General features: G+C 36.7%; 1 protein-coding gene across 1 annotated transcript in view; it reads right to left on the bottom strand.

Moving 5' to 3' along the window:
- The window catches only part of LOC120412772 (uncharacterized), a 138,695-nt gene that overhangs the window by 19,267 nt on the left and 103,556 nt on the right, over positions 1-15,872 (bottom strand). The window contains exon 2 of the mRNA XM_039573367.2: positions 200-360. Coding sequence (XP_039429301.1) covers positions 200-360 — 161 coding nt within the window. The remainder of the gene's footprint in view (positions 1-199; positions 361-15,872) is intronic.

The raw sequence follows: 15,872 nt of genomic DNA, 5'->3' as shown, positions 1-15,872 counted from the left end.
GGAGTTAGGGAAGTTTGGAAGGAATTTGGGTACTAAAAAAAACAACTTTTCAAAACTGTTTTAAAACTTTTTCATGATTTAACAAAATATGTATTCAGATAATTATTTTAACTTCAATTCTACAAGAATTACTCAAACTTAAATGCATTGAATTGCTCTGTTTCAAGATATTAAGATAAAATCGATGATTCAAACTTACCGTTTTGTAGAACATGCACGCCTGCCGGTCCTCGTCCTCGCCCTCGGGGCAGTCGATGAACCCGTCGCAGAGCACGTGGTCGTCTATACACCGATACCGGCCCTGTCTGTCCGGCGTGGGACACGCAAATCGCTCCATCCCGTCCATCGCGGGTGGACATTCTGTAAAAGAAATTAGAAGAAATACGTTCATCAGTGAAATCCTTAACAATTGCTACAAAAATCTCAAACAATTTCCCCAAATCACCATTCTCGCGACGAATCAATTTGCATACGATTTCGAAGCCATTGCCTAAAATGAGTTTCAATTTGTCGAAACCAAATCACATCAAATTAAATTCGTCGTTTTTTTGTTTTCTCTGACGGTGAAAGTGTTGCCAGCCAACCAGAAACAGAGTGTGTATCGATGGCTTCATTTTGTTGCGCGCTAAAATGAAACAAAGTGTAATCACTTTTTTCCTCGCCCAACTCCAATGAGGCAAACAGAGTTGAGGAAAATCTTCATGATTGATTCACCTAAAATATTTAAGTAACTTTGTGCTGAAATTGCACCACATAACTTCTTGCATGCTAGACTTGCATGCAATTTTGCTTAAGTTTCATACAATCTTTTACAAAAAAAAAAGATTGCAACACTTTCTTTTCCACCAAAAGTTAAAAAAAACGAAATGCCATCCAGTCTAAATATTGCGCCATTTTCAGCGGGAATCAATTTACATAACAATCAACAGCGACACGACGCATTTGGAGCCATTTTTCCCACGACGACAACGCCACGACGAGGACGACTTCCAATGCCGTCATGGCTCATCTGGGCTGGGGAAAACTCGCTCCCCTTTCTCTCCCCCACTACGCTCTCTAGTCAATCACATCATTGAAAATTTAAAGGGGGTGGAAAATTGGAAGGAGAGAAGTGGGGTAGGGGAAAATATGAATAAAATTATGAATATCCGGAGCCGAAGCATTTGTTCTATTGTTTCACTCAATTTTGCCGTTGCTTTTCAACTGTTTTCTGTTTTTTGTGAGTGATGAGGAGGGGGAGGGAATGTTGGTGATTTTTCCATGTGGAAAAAGTTTAAGCCGGTTCTAATAGCCGGATCCATTTAGTTATATGGCCCCTCGAGGCCCCTCTCTCTCGCTGGCTGGCATTGTGTGAATAGTGTTTGGAGAGAAAAGAAAAAGTGGGATTTGGCTGTGTTACTTTAAAAGGAAAGTAAAGAGGGAGGCTTGGTTGACGGATGATTTGAGTAAATTGAAGAAAGAAAGATTTAACACAGTTAAAATAATAATAATAATTTGGAAAAACATGCTTCAATCAAATAAGCCAAACAATTTCAATGTTATTGTTTCTTTAAAATTTCTGTCCCACAACTTAGCATAAAAATCATTTTAGTATTACATCTGAACTTTTTTTTTAAATTTCATGTCTGGTAGTGTACAATTTAAGAATTTTTATTTGAAAAAATCCTATAAACATAGCGTATCCCAGTGCTTATTGGACCTCTAAAAAACTCTACAATTTAAGCATAAAAATGTGGAAATTTACAAATATTTACGTGTAATTTCCCTTTCCGAACAAAGTTAAAGCAAAATTAAATAAGAAAATATTTCTCTGAACTAACACATTTTAAGTTACGGAGTGATTTCGCTTATTTTGTATTTTTGGTTACAGTTCATATGTCTTAAAAAGAAACCAAACTGATTGTTTCTTTGAATGAATTGATGAATTTAATAAAAGAAAACTGAAAAATTCAACTAGAATTTGTTAATTTCAACATAATTTGCAAATAATAACTCGACAATTTTTCAAACATAAATATTAGGTTTGTTGTCCATTTATCAATCAAACCTTTTTTAAACTAAGCAATCATTTTTTAAAGTTCATAGCAAATCGTTATCTAAAAAAAAACAGACAATGACATGTGTTATAATGAGACTTCAAGATTTTGTAATATGTTTTGTTTATGAATATATTGAATAATCGAATTGTGTTCTAAATACACTCTTATTTTAATTTTAAAAAAGTTGCTTACATTTTACATTGATATTTGTGATAGTTTTTTGAACAATTGAGATTTAGATTTAAACAATTAGGTCTAGTATGCTTTATCATTATTTTTACAACAAATACGAAAAAATAGTGTAAATTTATGAAAAAGTCCAAAACAAATTATTTCTCAGGGATCAGTTGTTCTATGAAAGGAAACAAAAACCATTCAAATATAAATTTTGAAAGGCTACAAATATTGATGGTTGCATTATGCCTATTTTTTATGTACTTTTACTATAAAATCAGTCAATATTAATGAAGATGATTAGTTTAAGTTAAATCGTTTTATTTACCACTGAAAAAAAGGACAACTAATTTATACAATTTCAAAACTAAAATAGTTTCACTGTGTAGTAGATTAAAGTAGGTTAAAAGAAATGGGCAATTTTTCATGTTTTCAAACCTTACGTCAATTTGCATAACGATATTTATTCCTTATTTTGAGTTTTTAATTTCTTTTGTTATGTTAATTTTTTATGATAGCTGTTTTACAACTTTTTGCGGTCAAATAAATACAAATTTTCAAAGGATTAAAATGCTTAAAAACAACTTTATTTATCTACAAAAAATATCAGGGAAAATTGAGCAATAAAAAAATGGTTTAGAAAAATGCGTAATATTACCTCTTAAAATATGTAAATTAAGATATTTGTATGTGTAATTTCAAATATTCCACTTAAATTGTGATAAAATAACATCGCAAATTTATCAAACTTTCCGATTAATTCAGTTAAACTTTTATTCAACGAGAGCATTTTTTTTTATTCAGAGCATACCAAGTAAAAAAATATGAATTTCAACTAAGTTATATTGTTAATTATTTTTTATGAACTTTCTATTTTTTACATATATGGCCCTCAATCCTCTGCAAGCTAAGATTTTGGAATGCTATTCATTGTCCTTAAGCCTCTCTAATGTAAAGTCAAAAACAAATTGCTTGTACACAGCATCAAATATCTGATAACAACTTTCAAAACGCAGATAATCATAAGGTTTAGGGGAAATATTATTGATATATGAAGTGATTTTGTAATAAATGAAATTTTTTAATATTATGATTTATAAAATACACCAGTTAATCCCTTTTCAATAGAATTATGCACGAAACAACAAAAATTGTTATTTTAAGTAAGTTTTATCTTTCTTTCAGTACATTTTATTTTTAATGGTAATTAAGTTACAATAAGTTGAATTAGTTCCTTGACGCTTTGGGTTACATAATCATTTATGTTGCAGTAAATTAACAGCTTTAGCTGATGGATGAAAAAGTGAATTTCTTGTTGTAGTTTGGTTTTAATGGTTTTAAGTATAGTTTAGTAAATATGTAGAATTGAATAAATGCTTCAATAAATGCTTTAAACAACTGAAATTATTGCATATTTTTTTAATGGAGATGTTAAATACTAATTCAATAAAAAGTTGCATTAAAAATTAAAAAAAAACATGTTTTATCAAATATATCTATAACCAAAAATTTATCTTTGAACCAATACATAAAACATACTTTTTGCAATTCATAATTCATGCAGAAAAGTTCAGCGAATTCGATACAAATGCTGAAATGTTGAACTTTTCAGCGCTCAAAAAACTACACTCCTATAGAAAAATAGTACTTTTCGACACTGTTTTGATGTTTGTAACAAACGGACGCCAAAACTAAACTGGGAAACAAACGTTTTACTTAAAAAAATATTAAAAAGTGTTTTTTTTTTTCTGAATTGCATAAAATTCTATTTTTTTAATCACCCGTCAGATTTTTAAAACTCTGTAGAACCTTGTTTGGTTAAATGTACGATTTGTGCTGAAAGACTCATTATGTTGCAACTTATTACATAAGCTTTTATTTGTAAAAAATAAAATATAGAATTTTCAAATTATATTTGGTAATATGAACATTTGAAAAAGTAGTCTAGAAATGATAAACGTAATTCTTAAAAAAAGCATTTGGTCAATTCGAACTATTTTGCTGTACCACAAACTTTAGGTATTTTTTCACAAAACTCGAAGTGTAAAACGCAAGTTGGTCTCCCCTGGTACAATTCAACATTGCGGGTTAGTTGAACACTTAATTAATGTCTCGGTATCTGAAAAAAGTTTCAGCTGTCAAAATGCTTGTTTTTCCTTTTTCAAATGTTGCTCCAGATTTGATTTTTTAAGTTGGTTGTATTTTTTACTGGAAAGTCCAACACAATTTGAATATTTCATGAGCAGGGAATAAACTTTCAACAATTTAAATCATGCTTTGATTTCGTAAACCTGTTGAAAAACCTTCTGCGACAAAACCGCTGAGCTCCATTCCCCGGTGACTCCATTAAGACTTTTGCCCTCAGAAAAAAGAAAAGAAAGTGACAAAAACAAAGAAAAACCCAACCACCACCACAACCACCAACATCCAGGGAAACAAACCGAGGAGTAAGATGTCACCGTTAACTGATATTAATGGTTCCCTGGCTGCCACACCGGCTTTTTTGCTTTCTCGGCGGCGCTGCTGGTTGAGGTCCCAAAGTGCTGTTCGCGGGTTGGTCATCACAACCTGGGGAGGGGGAAAAACTCTTCACCACGTGGTGGCTCGCGCTGGCCCCAAGGATATGAAACAGCAATTAATGGGTAGGGAAGTGTGTGTGTGTATGTGCGTGAAAGTCCCTTGGAGAATATTGCAATTAAAGTTGAATTATGAGAATTTATGGCAAGCGGGAAAAGTGAATTCAAGGGGGCGAACAAAAAACAAACACTGAGAAAAGTTTCTTCAACAACCTCTAGTTGGATTCAGCCACGTTTGGGTGACACTAAAATTTGTGGACTTTGATTCCGGCTAAAAAGCTTTCCCAAGTTTCCGCTGCAAATCACTTCGCAGCACGAAATTCACATTAAATTACAACAAAATATACGCGAAACAACAAAAAACGAGTTTATAAATTGTTGTGCGGGTTGCATATCTCGGCTAGCCAATCTTGAAAAATGATTGTATTCGCGCCCGGAACGTCGAACTTTTTTTTCTCCCAAAACTTTGGTCATTAGGCTTTTCCCAGGAGATCCGTTAAGGTCGCGTCACCAGCGAGGAAAACCCTTTTTCATTTTATTTTTGCTAATCATCGCTCCTAAGGTCACTTCCTCGGAAATACGACTCTCCGGAGAAATTCCACGACCTGTGTGAGAAGGATATCCTTCCCTGTATCCTCATAGGACTTCAATTTTTATGGCACTTGTTGGCACCGATGACCACACATCGGCAAACAACTGCGCAAATTCACTGGAAAAGTGCTCGGGGTCATAAAAATTGCGGGTGTGTAAGCCCGCTTTTCACCGGAATTGGGACCTGGGTGTTGCTGGATGTCATAAAAAAAGAGAAAGAAACTAGGCCGCCGCTGTGCCTCCACACTGGTCGAAGTAATTAATTGGTCGTAACATGGTTGCAGTGGGGAGGCCGGGAATGATTAGGGAAGTTCACATTTTGTTTGATTTTAAATGATAAAGTTAACAAATTTCAAAGAAATGAAACAAAGGTTATAACAAAAATTCTACGCACTAAATAAAGATAAAATTGGATAAAATATTAAAACGCGTTAAAAATGATTTATTAGAGCAACACATGTCTCATGGTGAAAAACATTGGAAAATGATAAACATTGAATAAAGAAGATAATTTATACGGTTACGCTCCTTCTGGGTCAAAAACTCAAAATTACTGCGAAAAATTATTTAACTTCTAGTTGCAAAATGGTGATTTTTCAGCACAATGCCAAGTTGGATAAATACGACGAGTGCTGAAAAAAACAAGTTTTGCAGCATGTTAAATAAACTTATACTTAAACGTGATAAGGAAATGAATTTGAATAACTTCTGACCTGATTTTTTTGTTGAATTCTGTAATTTGTGATTTTCGTATTAATTTTAAGTATGCATACCTGATCTGATATCTTGATCAGCTTTTGTGATTTTTTACAAGAAAAATTTCATTCATTGCATACTGCTAAAATTATATTTTTTCCAATAATTTTCTAACTTTTCACATTTGTATAACAACTCTGTATCATCAACTCATGAATTGCAATAATTGATACGATGGAATAGAATAAATATGTAAAATTCTTTTTCGAAATGAAATTAAAACATTTTTTTAAATTTTAAGAGAAACTTTTTTTGAAATAACGATACATTTTTTTTATGTACAGAGTTTGTTTTTTTTTGTATTCTGGCATCTACAATATTTTATGCGTTATTAGATGATTCAAAAAGTTTGAGGTACTTGAAAATAAATTCAATAAATTAATGAAAAAAAAAAAACATTAAAAATTTCATTTCCATCAATATTATTTTTATGCTTCAAAAGAAATCGAAATGTTAAAATAATTGAATTTTTATTATAAATTAGCCAAAATTACCATTTCTTATTTGAAAAAAAGATAATTTTAATTAAAATAACCATAATTGGCAGATATAAAATTTAATTGGATAAAAAATAAAATAAAGCTAAATTACACAATGCATTTAATCGATATCAATTTAAAACATAACTTTACTAGCAAAAAAGTATTGATTTGTTTGGAAAATGGCATGATCATTGATGTTTCGGTAAAACCAAGAATAAATACGAATATTTCTTGAATTTTTCCCGAGGAGCATTATAAGCGCACTTAAAATAGTTTAATTTTGGTTTTCAATGTTTTAAACCAGTTTCGAAGATGATTTAAGAGAAAAATAGTGAAAGTTTGTAACCGTTCACCAAACCGAGCTAGGGAAAGCCTGTAACACAGTGGCTTATGCGCCACTCTCAAGTTGAGAGACCACTGGTCATGTTTTAATTGCCCGACTAAGCATGAGGTTTAATTCTTTCAGGGTCGTTAATACGGTTTAAATGCGCGAAACGTCAGATCTGTTCAATACCAAGAGTTGCTCGAAATCAGGTAGATAATAAACAGTGTGGCAAACAAAGCCTTAATCGACTATTTGAATCCAGAAAGTTCACAGCGAAACACTTTTCAACCATTCAAAACTCTAAAGAGAATCGGAAAATAAGGAATGGATATTCAAAACCGAACGTAAAGAACGTAAATAATAAAACAGTGTGAGTGATTTAAGGCATGAATTTATTTCTGGTTCCAAGAACCACCAAACTTTTTACTCCGTCGAAACAAAGAAAAACTAAAGATTTTTCATTTCACTTTCTTTAATCCCTCACAAACCTATCCCCTACAATCTCCCTAGCATTGGACAGCCCCCCGGGGAAAACCCTCATGGCCATGATAAAATTTTCCCACATACCTGCGCAGGTTTTTCGGGCTTACGGTGGTGTGCGTGAGCGCGGCGAATCCGCCGCCGATGAACACGTTGCTCCGATGCCGGCGCCGCTCCGATGAACACGCTGCTGGCAGTGTGGATGTCGCACGACCAGGGGTGTGCGACGCTTCGTGGTGTTCCTTCAGCGCGCTGCAACAGGCGCGTTTAGTAGTCCTCCCAGTGGTCCGCTGCTTGGTAAACGACGAACTCGTTCGGTTCGGCCTTGGGCCGCAAGATGGCGTCTGGGTTTGCTCCGATAACCGGCGTGTTCGGTGTGGTGACACGCGGGGGTCGCTCGTGTGCAAATTGGCCGAATTAAAGGTGCAGAGGGTGGCGCGGCTGGCGGAAGACTTCCGGTTTCGGGGCCAGAGAGCACTACGCACGACGAATCGAGCTAATCCGGATTATTTCCGCAGGAAGGGACGCTGGGGTATCAATACCGGCCTTCACGTACTACTGTTTCCGTCTACACAACCGATAAAGGCCACGGGAACCCTCCCCTTGGACTGGCAAACACTGAACGTAATTGGCGCGCACAGCGAATACCGGCTCTCGGCTGTCACCTCTTTGGTGACTTTAAACGACGGTGGCAATTGACGACCACTGCGTTAATTTCGTTACGGTTAATTTAACGAACTTGCCACTCGCCTCTGTTTAGCTACCCCAATGGGCGGGCCGTAACGTGGCACACGAGCTTGCGACCCTTTAATTGCTCCTAGCACAAGATGGCGGCGCTGCCAGGCAGCTTGCCCAAAATCCGAACTTTAACCTCCAAACGACAAGATGGCGACGCTTGTAGCTGATCGCCTCGACGCACGAAATCCGCAGATCCCGCGAAGAAAAATCCAGCCCGTAATAAAAAGCGCCGTGGGACGACGCTGCTGTCCAATGCAACTAATTAGTTCCCACAACTCCTAATATAATTCAATTACTTTACCTTTTATTTTACGAAAGATTATTTCACTAAAGAAGTTCGACGCGAAATTTATTTAAGTTTCAATAATTCGAAAGAACTACAAAAAAATGGATAGGAAAATATTTAAGTTAATTCACTTCAAAGCACTCGCACCATATACACTTTTACCTTAGAAAAATTGAACGTAAAAAGGAAAAAAATTAAACTTTATAAAGATTGCTCGCGACGCGCACTTCTTTATTCCAGCCGCTCCGTAATCGAAATGGACGAGTTGGAAAACTTTTCTAGCCAGCAACCCTCTTCGTCATGACTCAGAGGATTTTTGACATTTGTGTTACCCAATGGAATCAAATAGTTAAGAATAATTCATTTTTTTTTTAAACTAAGTATTTACTGCCACCTATATTTTGAACTGCAAATTTTCTAACCACCCACATGCACACTCTTGGTATTTACAGATACGACCCCGCACGCAAAACTTGCAATACTTTATAGCAAACTAAAAATACGACCAACGTACTCAAGAACGTACCCATGGTATTTAAGATTTACTAATACTATAACCCTGCAGCCAAGAAACAAGCTTTCGCTTATTGGAAACGAACCTTAGAATATGAGTAGGGTAAAGATGTGCATTATTTCTACCAATGAAATAAAAAATAAACTATAAATTCCCAAATCAACGCAGAACGTTACATCACACCACGCAATTTTATGAAAATTTGATCAATGAAAATTGATCAAATTTTCATAACCCAAATATTTTCAACTAAAAAATAAATCCATTAAGAAATAAACAACTAACTATAAGTAAACATATCTACAATTGTTTAACTTTTATAACAAATACTAAAGAAAAAAAAATTCAAACCATGTAGTAGTGAAAGAAATTGTGTTTGCATCCGTCATCAAATCTTGCAAGGGTTTCTTAAAAACAACAACAAAATCAAAAATAACTGCTTGTCTATATTATTGGGCCTTTCCCAATCGCAGCATAGAACGCAGAATATCAAAACCACCTCTCAACTCAAAACGCAAACAAAGCTTGTACCGCGTCTACCATATCGGAAATGTTCCGACAACTCGTAAACTTATGTATTCACTTAAAATTTTGCTTCAAATCAACAACATCAATCCAAATATTGACTCCTTGATTGACCTTCGGCACTTTCGTAAACATTGGTTAATTTTACAGCTTCCAAAAATCTAATCATCAACCGCCAGTTTGACACATCTATAGAAATTTGGTTGCTATAAATTAAAACTTGTGCGACAGTCGCGCAACACCATACTGCAACATTCAACTGACAGCATTAAAAGCAACCCTGCAAAGCTTTGACAGCGTCGCTGACAGATTTCGAAACAAAACAAACGTGGGAAGAAATTTATGAATTCACGTGAAAAATCTCGGAAAACGGAAAAACTGCAAACTAGTGGCCTAAATCTGGAGAGTATTTGGTAATTCTACACACCATTCATTATTCTAACCGTTTTCTACTTATTTCTAGGAAAAATTAACAAAAAAATATCAGAGAACCGCAAAAGAAAATCATCTACGTTGCTACGACTCAACTGGCCAACAACAATGGGAATTTATGCTGCTGTAAACAAGAATGGAGCCTACATACTTATGCTACAAATTACAATCTACAAAATAATCAATGAAAAGTGACAACGCACGAAAAATCAGAATAGAAAATATTTACAATGGAAAAAAAATACAGTGAGTTATGTTTATGTTGTTTAATTACAGAATAAAGTGTTTGTCAATGCATGCACATCAACGTTGTTATGTTTACCGTTACTAGGGTGGTACCTAGACGTTTTTTTATAGGCAAAGCCGTTGTAAAATTCTAAAAGAAGATGTCATAGCTGGTCCACCCTAAGGTTAGAACTTTTTGAGAAACGAGGCATGGAAAATACCGATCGATTTCCCTGATAAATCCTCTAATTGGTAGCTATCCCCTAACACTTTGCTGACAATCGCTTCCGTGTACTTGGGTGCGAGCTTCGCGCAAAAGTCTTTCCCCTTATCAGACAAGAATGTACTTTTCTTGAGGACCTTTTCACCTACTTGATATTTCGGTGCTTTTACGTTGGAACGTAAATTGTAATATTTTGCTTGTTTTGTGTACGCGTTTTTGAGGTTCATTCTTACTTGTTCATACAATTTCTTTCTTTCTTCGTCGTTTATTTCCATTTCTTGACCCTGAGCGTTAGTTTCCCTTATCATGTCGTATTCTCGACCGTCAGAAATCATATTTCGGCCAAACGTGAGAAAGTAAGGTGTATATTTAGTTGAATCGTGAGTTGCATTCCTAATCGCGTTTGCTATGTTTTGTATGTTATCCGCCCATGTTTTATGATTCGATTTGATCGTTGCCCTAATCGCTGTGGTGATCACCCTGTTTGCCCTCTCTGAGTTATTAACTTGGGGGTGGTATGACGGGGTGAGCCAATGGTTGATTCCATAGTGTTTTAACAAGTCTGCAAACATTTTAGAAGTGAACTGACTTCCGTTGTCAGATAGAATTATTTCCGGTACGCCAAATAATAGAAAAATTGATTGTTCTAGAAAATGAACTAGCGTACTCGCCGTCGCTCTCCTAAATGGTTGTATTAGTACAAATTTTGTAAAAACATCTGTTACTACTAAAAGGCAAGTGCTCCTAGCTTTGCCCGAAGGTGGAAACGGGCCTAAGTAGTCTAATGTAATAAATTGCCATGGATAATCACAATTCTGTTTTTGAGAACCCATCGGTGGGGTGGTATTTATGTTGGTGCTTTTGGACGTTTTACACGGTAAACAGGATTTGCAGTAAACTTTGGTTTCCTGAGCCATCTTGGGCCAAACATAACGTTCTCTTAGCTTCGCGATGGTTTTTTCGTATCCTAAGTGACCTGGTTCGTGGGCTACCCTAATCAAATCACTTCTTTCGCTCATCTGAGGATAGTACTTCCAGAGAAAACGTTTATCCTGAACGGTGTTCGAATCGTGGACGTATTTGAAAATTTTATTGCCTGCCACCTTAAAGTCGGAAAATTTGTTGCTATTTTTTCTAATCCTGTTGCGCAACTCGGCGTAGTCGTTGTCTACCGTTTGAAGTGTTTCTATTCTAGATAAACAATCCGCTAATATGTTATCTTTTCCTTTTCTATATTGAATTGAGAAATCGTAGGACTGAAGTTTCAGTGCCCAGCGCAGTAATCGCGAGTTTCCGTTCGTGGCGGAGATTGAAAATAACCATGTAATGCTTTTCGCGTCGGTAATTACAGCAAACGTTGTTCCCTCAACATAATGTCTGAAATTCTCTACTGCTAGGACTACCGCGAGACACTCTTTTTCTGTGGCCGCGTATTTACGTTGGGTACTTGAAAGTTTTTTACTATAATACGCAATTATTCTTCTCCCATCTGGAAAATCTTGTAACAATGCTGCGCCGACTGCGAGTTCGGATGCATCGGTTTCAATTATGAATGGACGATTGTAAATTGGGTTCGCGAGTACGGGCGACGAAGTTAGGACCGACTTAAGTTCTTCTAGTGCACTTTCTGCTGCTTCTGTCCACTTGAACTTTTTTTCCTTTTTTAGAAGATCAGTAATAGGTGCTGTCACGTGACTGTAGTTTTTGATAAATTTTTGGTAAAAACCCATTAACCCCATCAATCTTCTTACATCTCTGATGCACTTTGGACGAGAGTAGTTGAGAATCGGTTCTAGTTTGCTGCTGTCAATGGCTAAGCCATTTTCAGTCAATAAATACCCTAAATATCTAACTTGATTTCGACAAAATCTACTCTTCTCGACTGAGATTGTTAAATTAGCTTTCTTTAATCTTTCGGCGACCTCTCTCAAGAGCCTAAAATGTTCTTCTAACGATTCAGTTGCCACCACCACGTCATCCAGGTAGATGAACACGTACGGCTCTAAATCGAACCCAATTGCTTTATTCATCAACCTACTCATAGTGAATGGAGCATTTTTGAGACCGAAAGGGACTACTTTAAATCGAAATAGGCCCTTTGGGGTTCTAAAAGCTGTCAAATTTCTTGAAGATTCCTTTAAGGGGATTTGAAAATAGGCATCTTTTAAATCGATTATGCTAAAATATTTGGCCTTCTGCAGTCTGTGGAAAATTTCATTCATGTTTCGCATAGGATATGCATCTTTTTTAGTAATGGAATTTATTCTTCTTGAATCAAGACAAACGCGAAGTTTACCGTTGGATTTCTTTACTGGTACTAAAGGACTAGCTGATTCACTGGTGCATTCCTCAATAACGTCTAATTGTTCGTATCTTTCTAATTCTTTTTCAATTTTCTCCCACATGCTTGGTGAATATTTGTACATAGGTAAATCTCTCATTTTTGCCCCATCAATTACTTCGATTTCGTGTTCAATTAGAGTGGTTCTACCAAGTTTGGATTCGCTAGTCCACTGAAAATGTTTTAAAGTTTCCGTTAACTTTTCTCTTTCTGGAGAAGTTAGTTCGTGTTCAGTTTCTATATTTTCAATGCCCTCTTCCGGATTGCTTGGAAGTTCCAGGGAAGGCACGTCGAGTGACTCATCTTCTTCTGGTTGAGCACGATGGAAAAATTGCTCTTGTTCAGTCAATTCTAGTGCACAAACAGTTAAATTAATCTCATTTTCCCTGTTGATATATTGATCTACCAACAATTCTTCCGTCGTTAAATTCCTAATTGGTTCACCATTAACATCTAAAAGGTCAATATCGGTCATTCTACCCTCTCCTTGGATCATTGGGCGAATCTGAAAAGCGTTCCAAAAATCCATTCCTAGAATCAGTGGCTTAGAAAGTTGTGGCACAATAATAGTTGGAATTACCCTAGTCACCCCCGCAAATGTATAGGGGATGTTGGCGTATCCTAAGCATTCGTGTTCCGTGTTGTCTGCTGTGCAAATTGAAACATTTGCTTTAAACAGTTTAAGACCATGTTTTCGTAAAAATTTAGTTGAATTTAGGACACTTATATTAGCTCCCGAATCCAACAGAGCGATAATATCGCTATCAAAAATGGAAACCTTAATTTTTGGACTTAAATTTGGATTAACTCTGATAGTCAAAATCTGCTTAAATTTTTGAAATTGTGTCTCTTCTATATTCGGGTTTGGAGGAACCTCTTTCTTGAGCGGAATGAGTGGGTTCCCCGAAGAACATTCCGCCTCTAGTTTAACGATTGCTGATGATTACCTGAGCTATTCTGGGTGCGTGCTTGCACCTGTTGAATAGGGTGGTTCATTTCACACGTTCGAGTGGTACGTCCAATATTTCCACACGCGTAACAAAACACTAGTTTAGTTTCCCTGCATGTTCTCCAATGATGACCCATTTTTCGACAATTCCAGCACAAAATCTCTGGATCTTCAGTTACCTGTGCACTTCGCGACTCAACCGATTGTCCGTTTGGTTTTGAGGGTTTCCTATCATCTTTGAACTTCCGCTGAACTGCGTTCACTGAAGCTTCTTCTTCTGACGAGTACTCGTCTTCAAAACCATCCTGACCCCTTACATGCTGAATTTCATTTCTTGAGTGTCCTCCCGCCCTGTACAACGTTGGGTCAGTTGCGTCGATTCTGCGGTTAACCGCTAATAACTCATCTAGGTTGTTCACCGTTACAGTTACAAGTTTGGACCTGTAATGGGGTCGCATTTTATCCCATACCAGCTCAAAAATTTCCCGTTCAGAAAGTGGGTGTTTAAGACACTGATTTAATCTTTCTACCTCGTTGACATAAGCAACAAATTTTTCACCCCTCTTTTGCTCTAGATCCTTAAGTTGCGCACGTATTCCTCGTTCCCGATTCGGATTTCCAAAACGGAACCTAATTTCCCTCTCAAATCTGTCCCATGTCGTACATCTATGCTCTCGGGTGAACCACCAATCATTAGCTTCCCCTTTCAGTTTGTAATGAATTTTATTCAATAGTTCGTGCTGTCCTACCTGTTCATGTCTAGCTAATTTTCGAATTCTTGTTAAAAAATCTTCAACTTGGAGCGATTTGACATCTCCACTGAAGCTGATGTCCCAGTGCTCAACCCTGGAGTGCCGGTTTCCTCCTCTTGGGTACCGCTCTCTACTATACTGACGTCTTCGATGTCCTGACTCCGGATAACCCTCCCCTGAATCACTACTGTTCGGTGAAGATCTGTTCCGTCTGAGGTTTCTATTTCTATTTCTCTCCCTGTGTCGATCGATTGAAGATTCCTCAAATGAATTTTGATCTCTGTGTCTATGGTTATGCCGACCCCGTCGAGCTGGTGAAGCATCTTTCGGGCGGTTTCGGTATTTACCTACGTGCCGATCCCGTCGATCTGGCGACGAATCTATCGAGCGGTTTCGGTTTTTACCTCCGTGCCGATCCCGTCGATCTGGCGACGAATCTATCGAGTGGTTTCGGTTTTTACCTCCGTGCCTATCCCGTCGATCTGGTAAAGAGTCCTCCGAAGACCAACAAAATCCGGAGCGATTCCGTGTACCTTTTCCACCCTGGTTATGTTTATGCCTTTCATTTTTTTCAACAACTCCTGACTCACTATCCTGAAATTCCCCAAGACCTCCAGATTCCTTCTTATAACTGTTTCCTTTATTTCCACCTTGAGTAGACTTTAGATCCAGATATTTTTTTAGTAACTCTGCTAAATCATCTTTCGAAACTAGAGGATTTTTAGGTTTGGTCCCGGTTCCTGTTGAGTTAGTTTTGTCCTTCCCTGTTCCAAAATGTTTTGGTTTTCCTTTCTCATAATTATGTTTACTATCCTCTCCCGACTCGGTCTCGACTTCATCGAGACCTTTCTGAGGGGTCTTGTACTTTTGAACTAGCGCAGACTTATCAGGGTTTCTCCATGATTTGTTTGCTGCTTCCTCATCATGTTTGCTTTCTTTGTCGGTCTCAGATACTAATTCAGTTGGGTCATATGTTACTCTTTGTTTGTGTCCCCTTAAGATGTTCTCCACTAGTTTGCACATTTCCGTACGTTTTATAATTTCGCTATCATCATTAGCCGTTGCTGCTGTCAGCCTTCTCAGAAAGTGTCGCAAACGTGACACGTCTCTGTACTCAAATTTTGTCCTTAATCTTTTATCAGCATCTCCAATTTGTGGAATTAGAATATCGATCTCCTTTAAAATATTGAACTCAGAATAAACCGGAGCTGGATTACTTCTTTCATCCTTGAAAATTGCCCTGAGTAGTCTTCTTTTCTCACTCAAATTTTGATCAGCATCATATTCCCTTTTCATCGTTAACTCGAAATCCACCTCCTCCTCTTCCAAATATTCAGGATTCGGTAAAATATAAAATCGAACCATTTTGACACTTTAAATTTATAAATCTAACCGAAAGTTAAGAAACTCCAATTCAATATTTAACTACAACCAACTTAGGATATGGAAAAAAATGTATATACA

The sequence above is a fragment of the Culex pipiens genome, chromosome 2, assembly GCF_016801865.2.
Source record: "Culex pipiens pallens isolate TS chromosome 2, TS_CPP_V2, whole genome shotgun sequence".
Classification (NCBI taxonomy): Eukaryota; Metazoa; Arthropoda; class Insecta; order Diptera; family Culicidae; genus Culex; species Culex pipiens.
The sequence above is the reverse complement of the archived record's forward strand: the minus strand, read 5'-3'. Positions and strand labels throughout refer to the sequence as shown.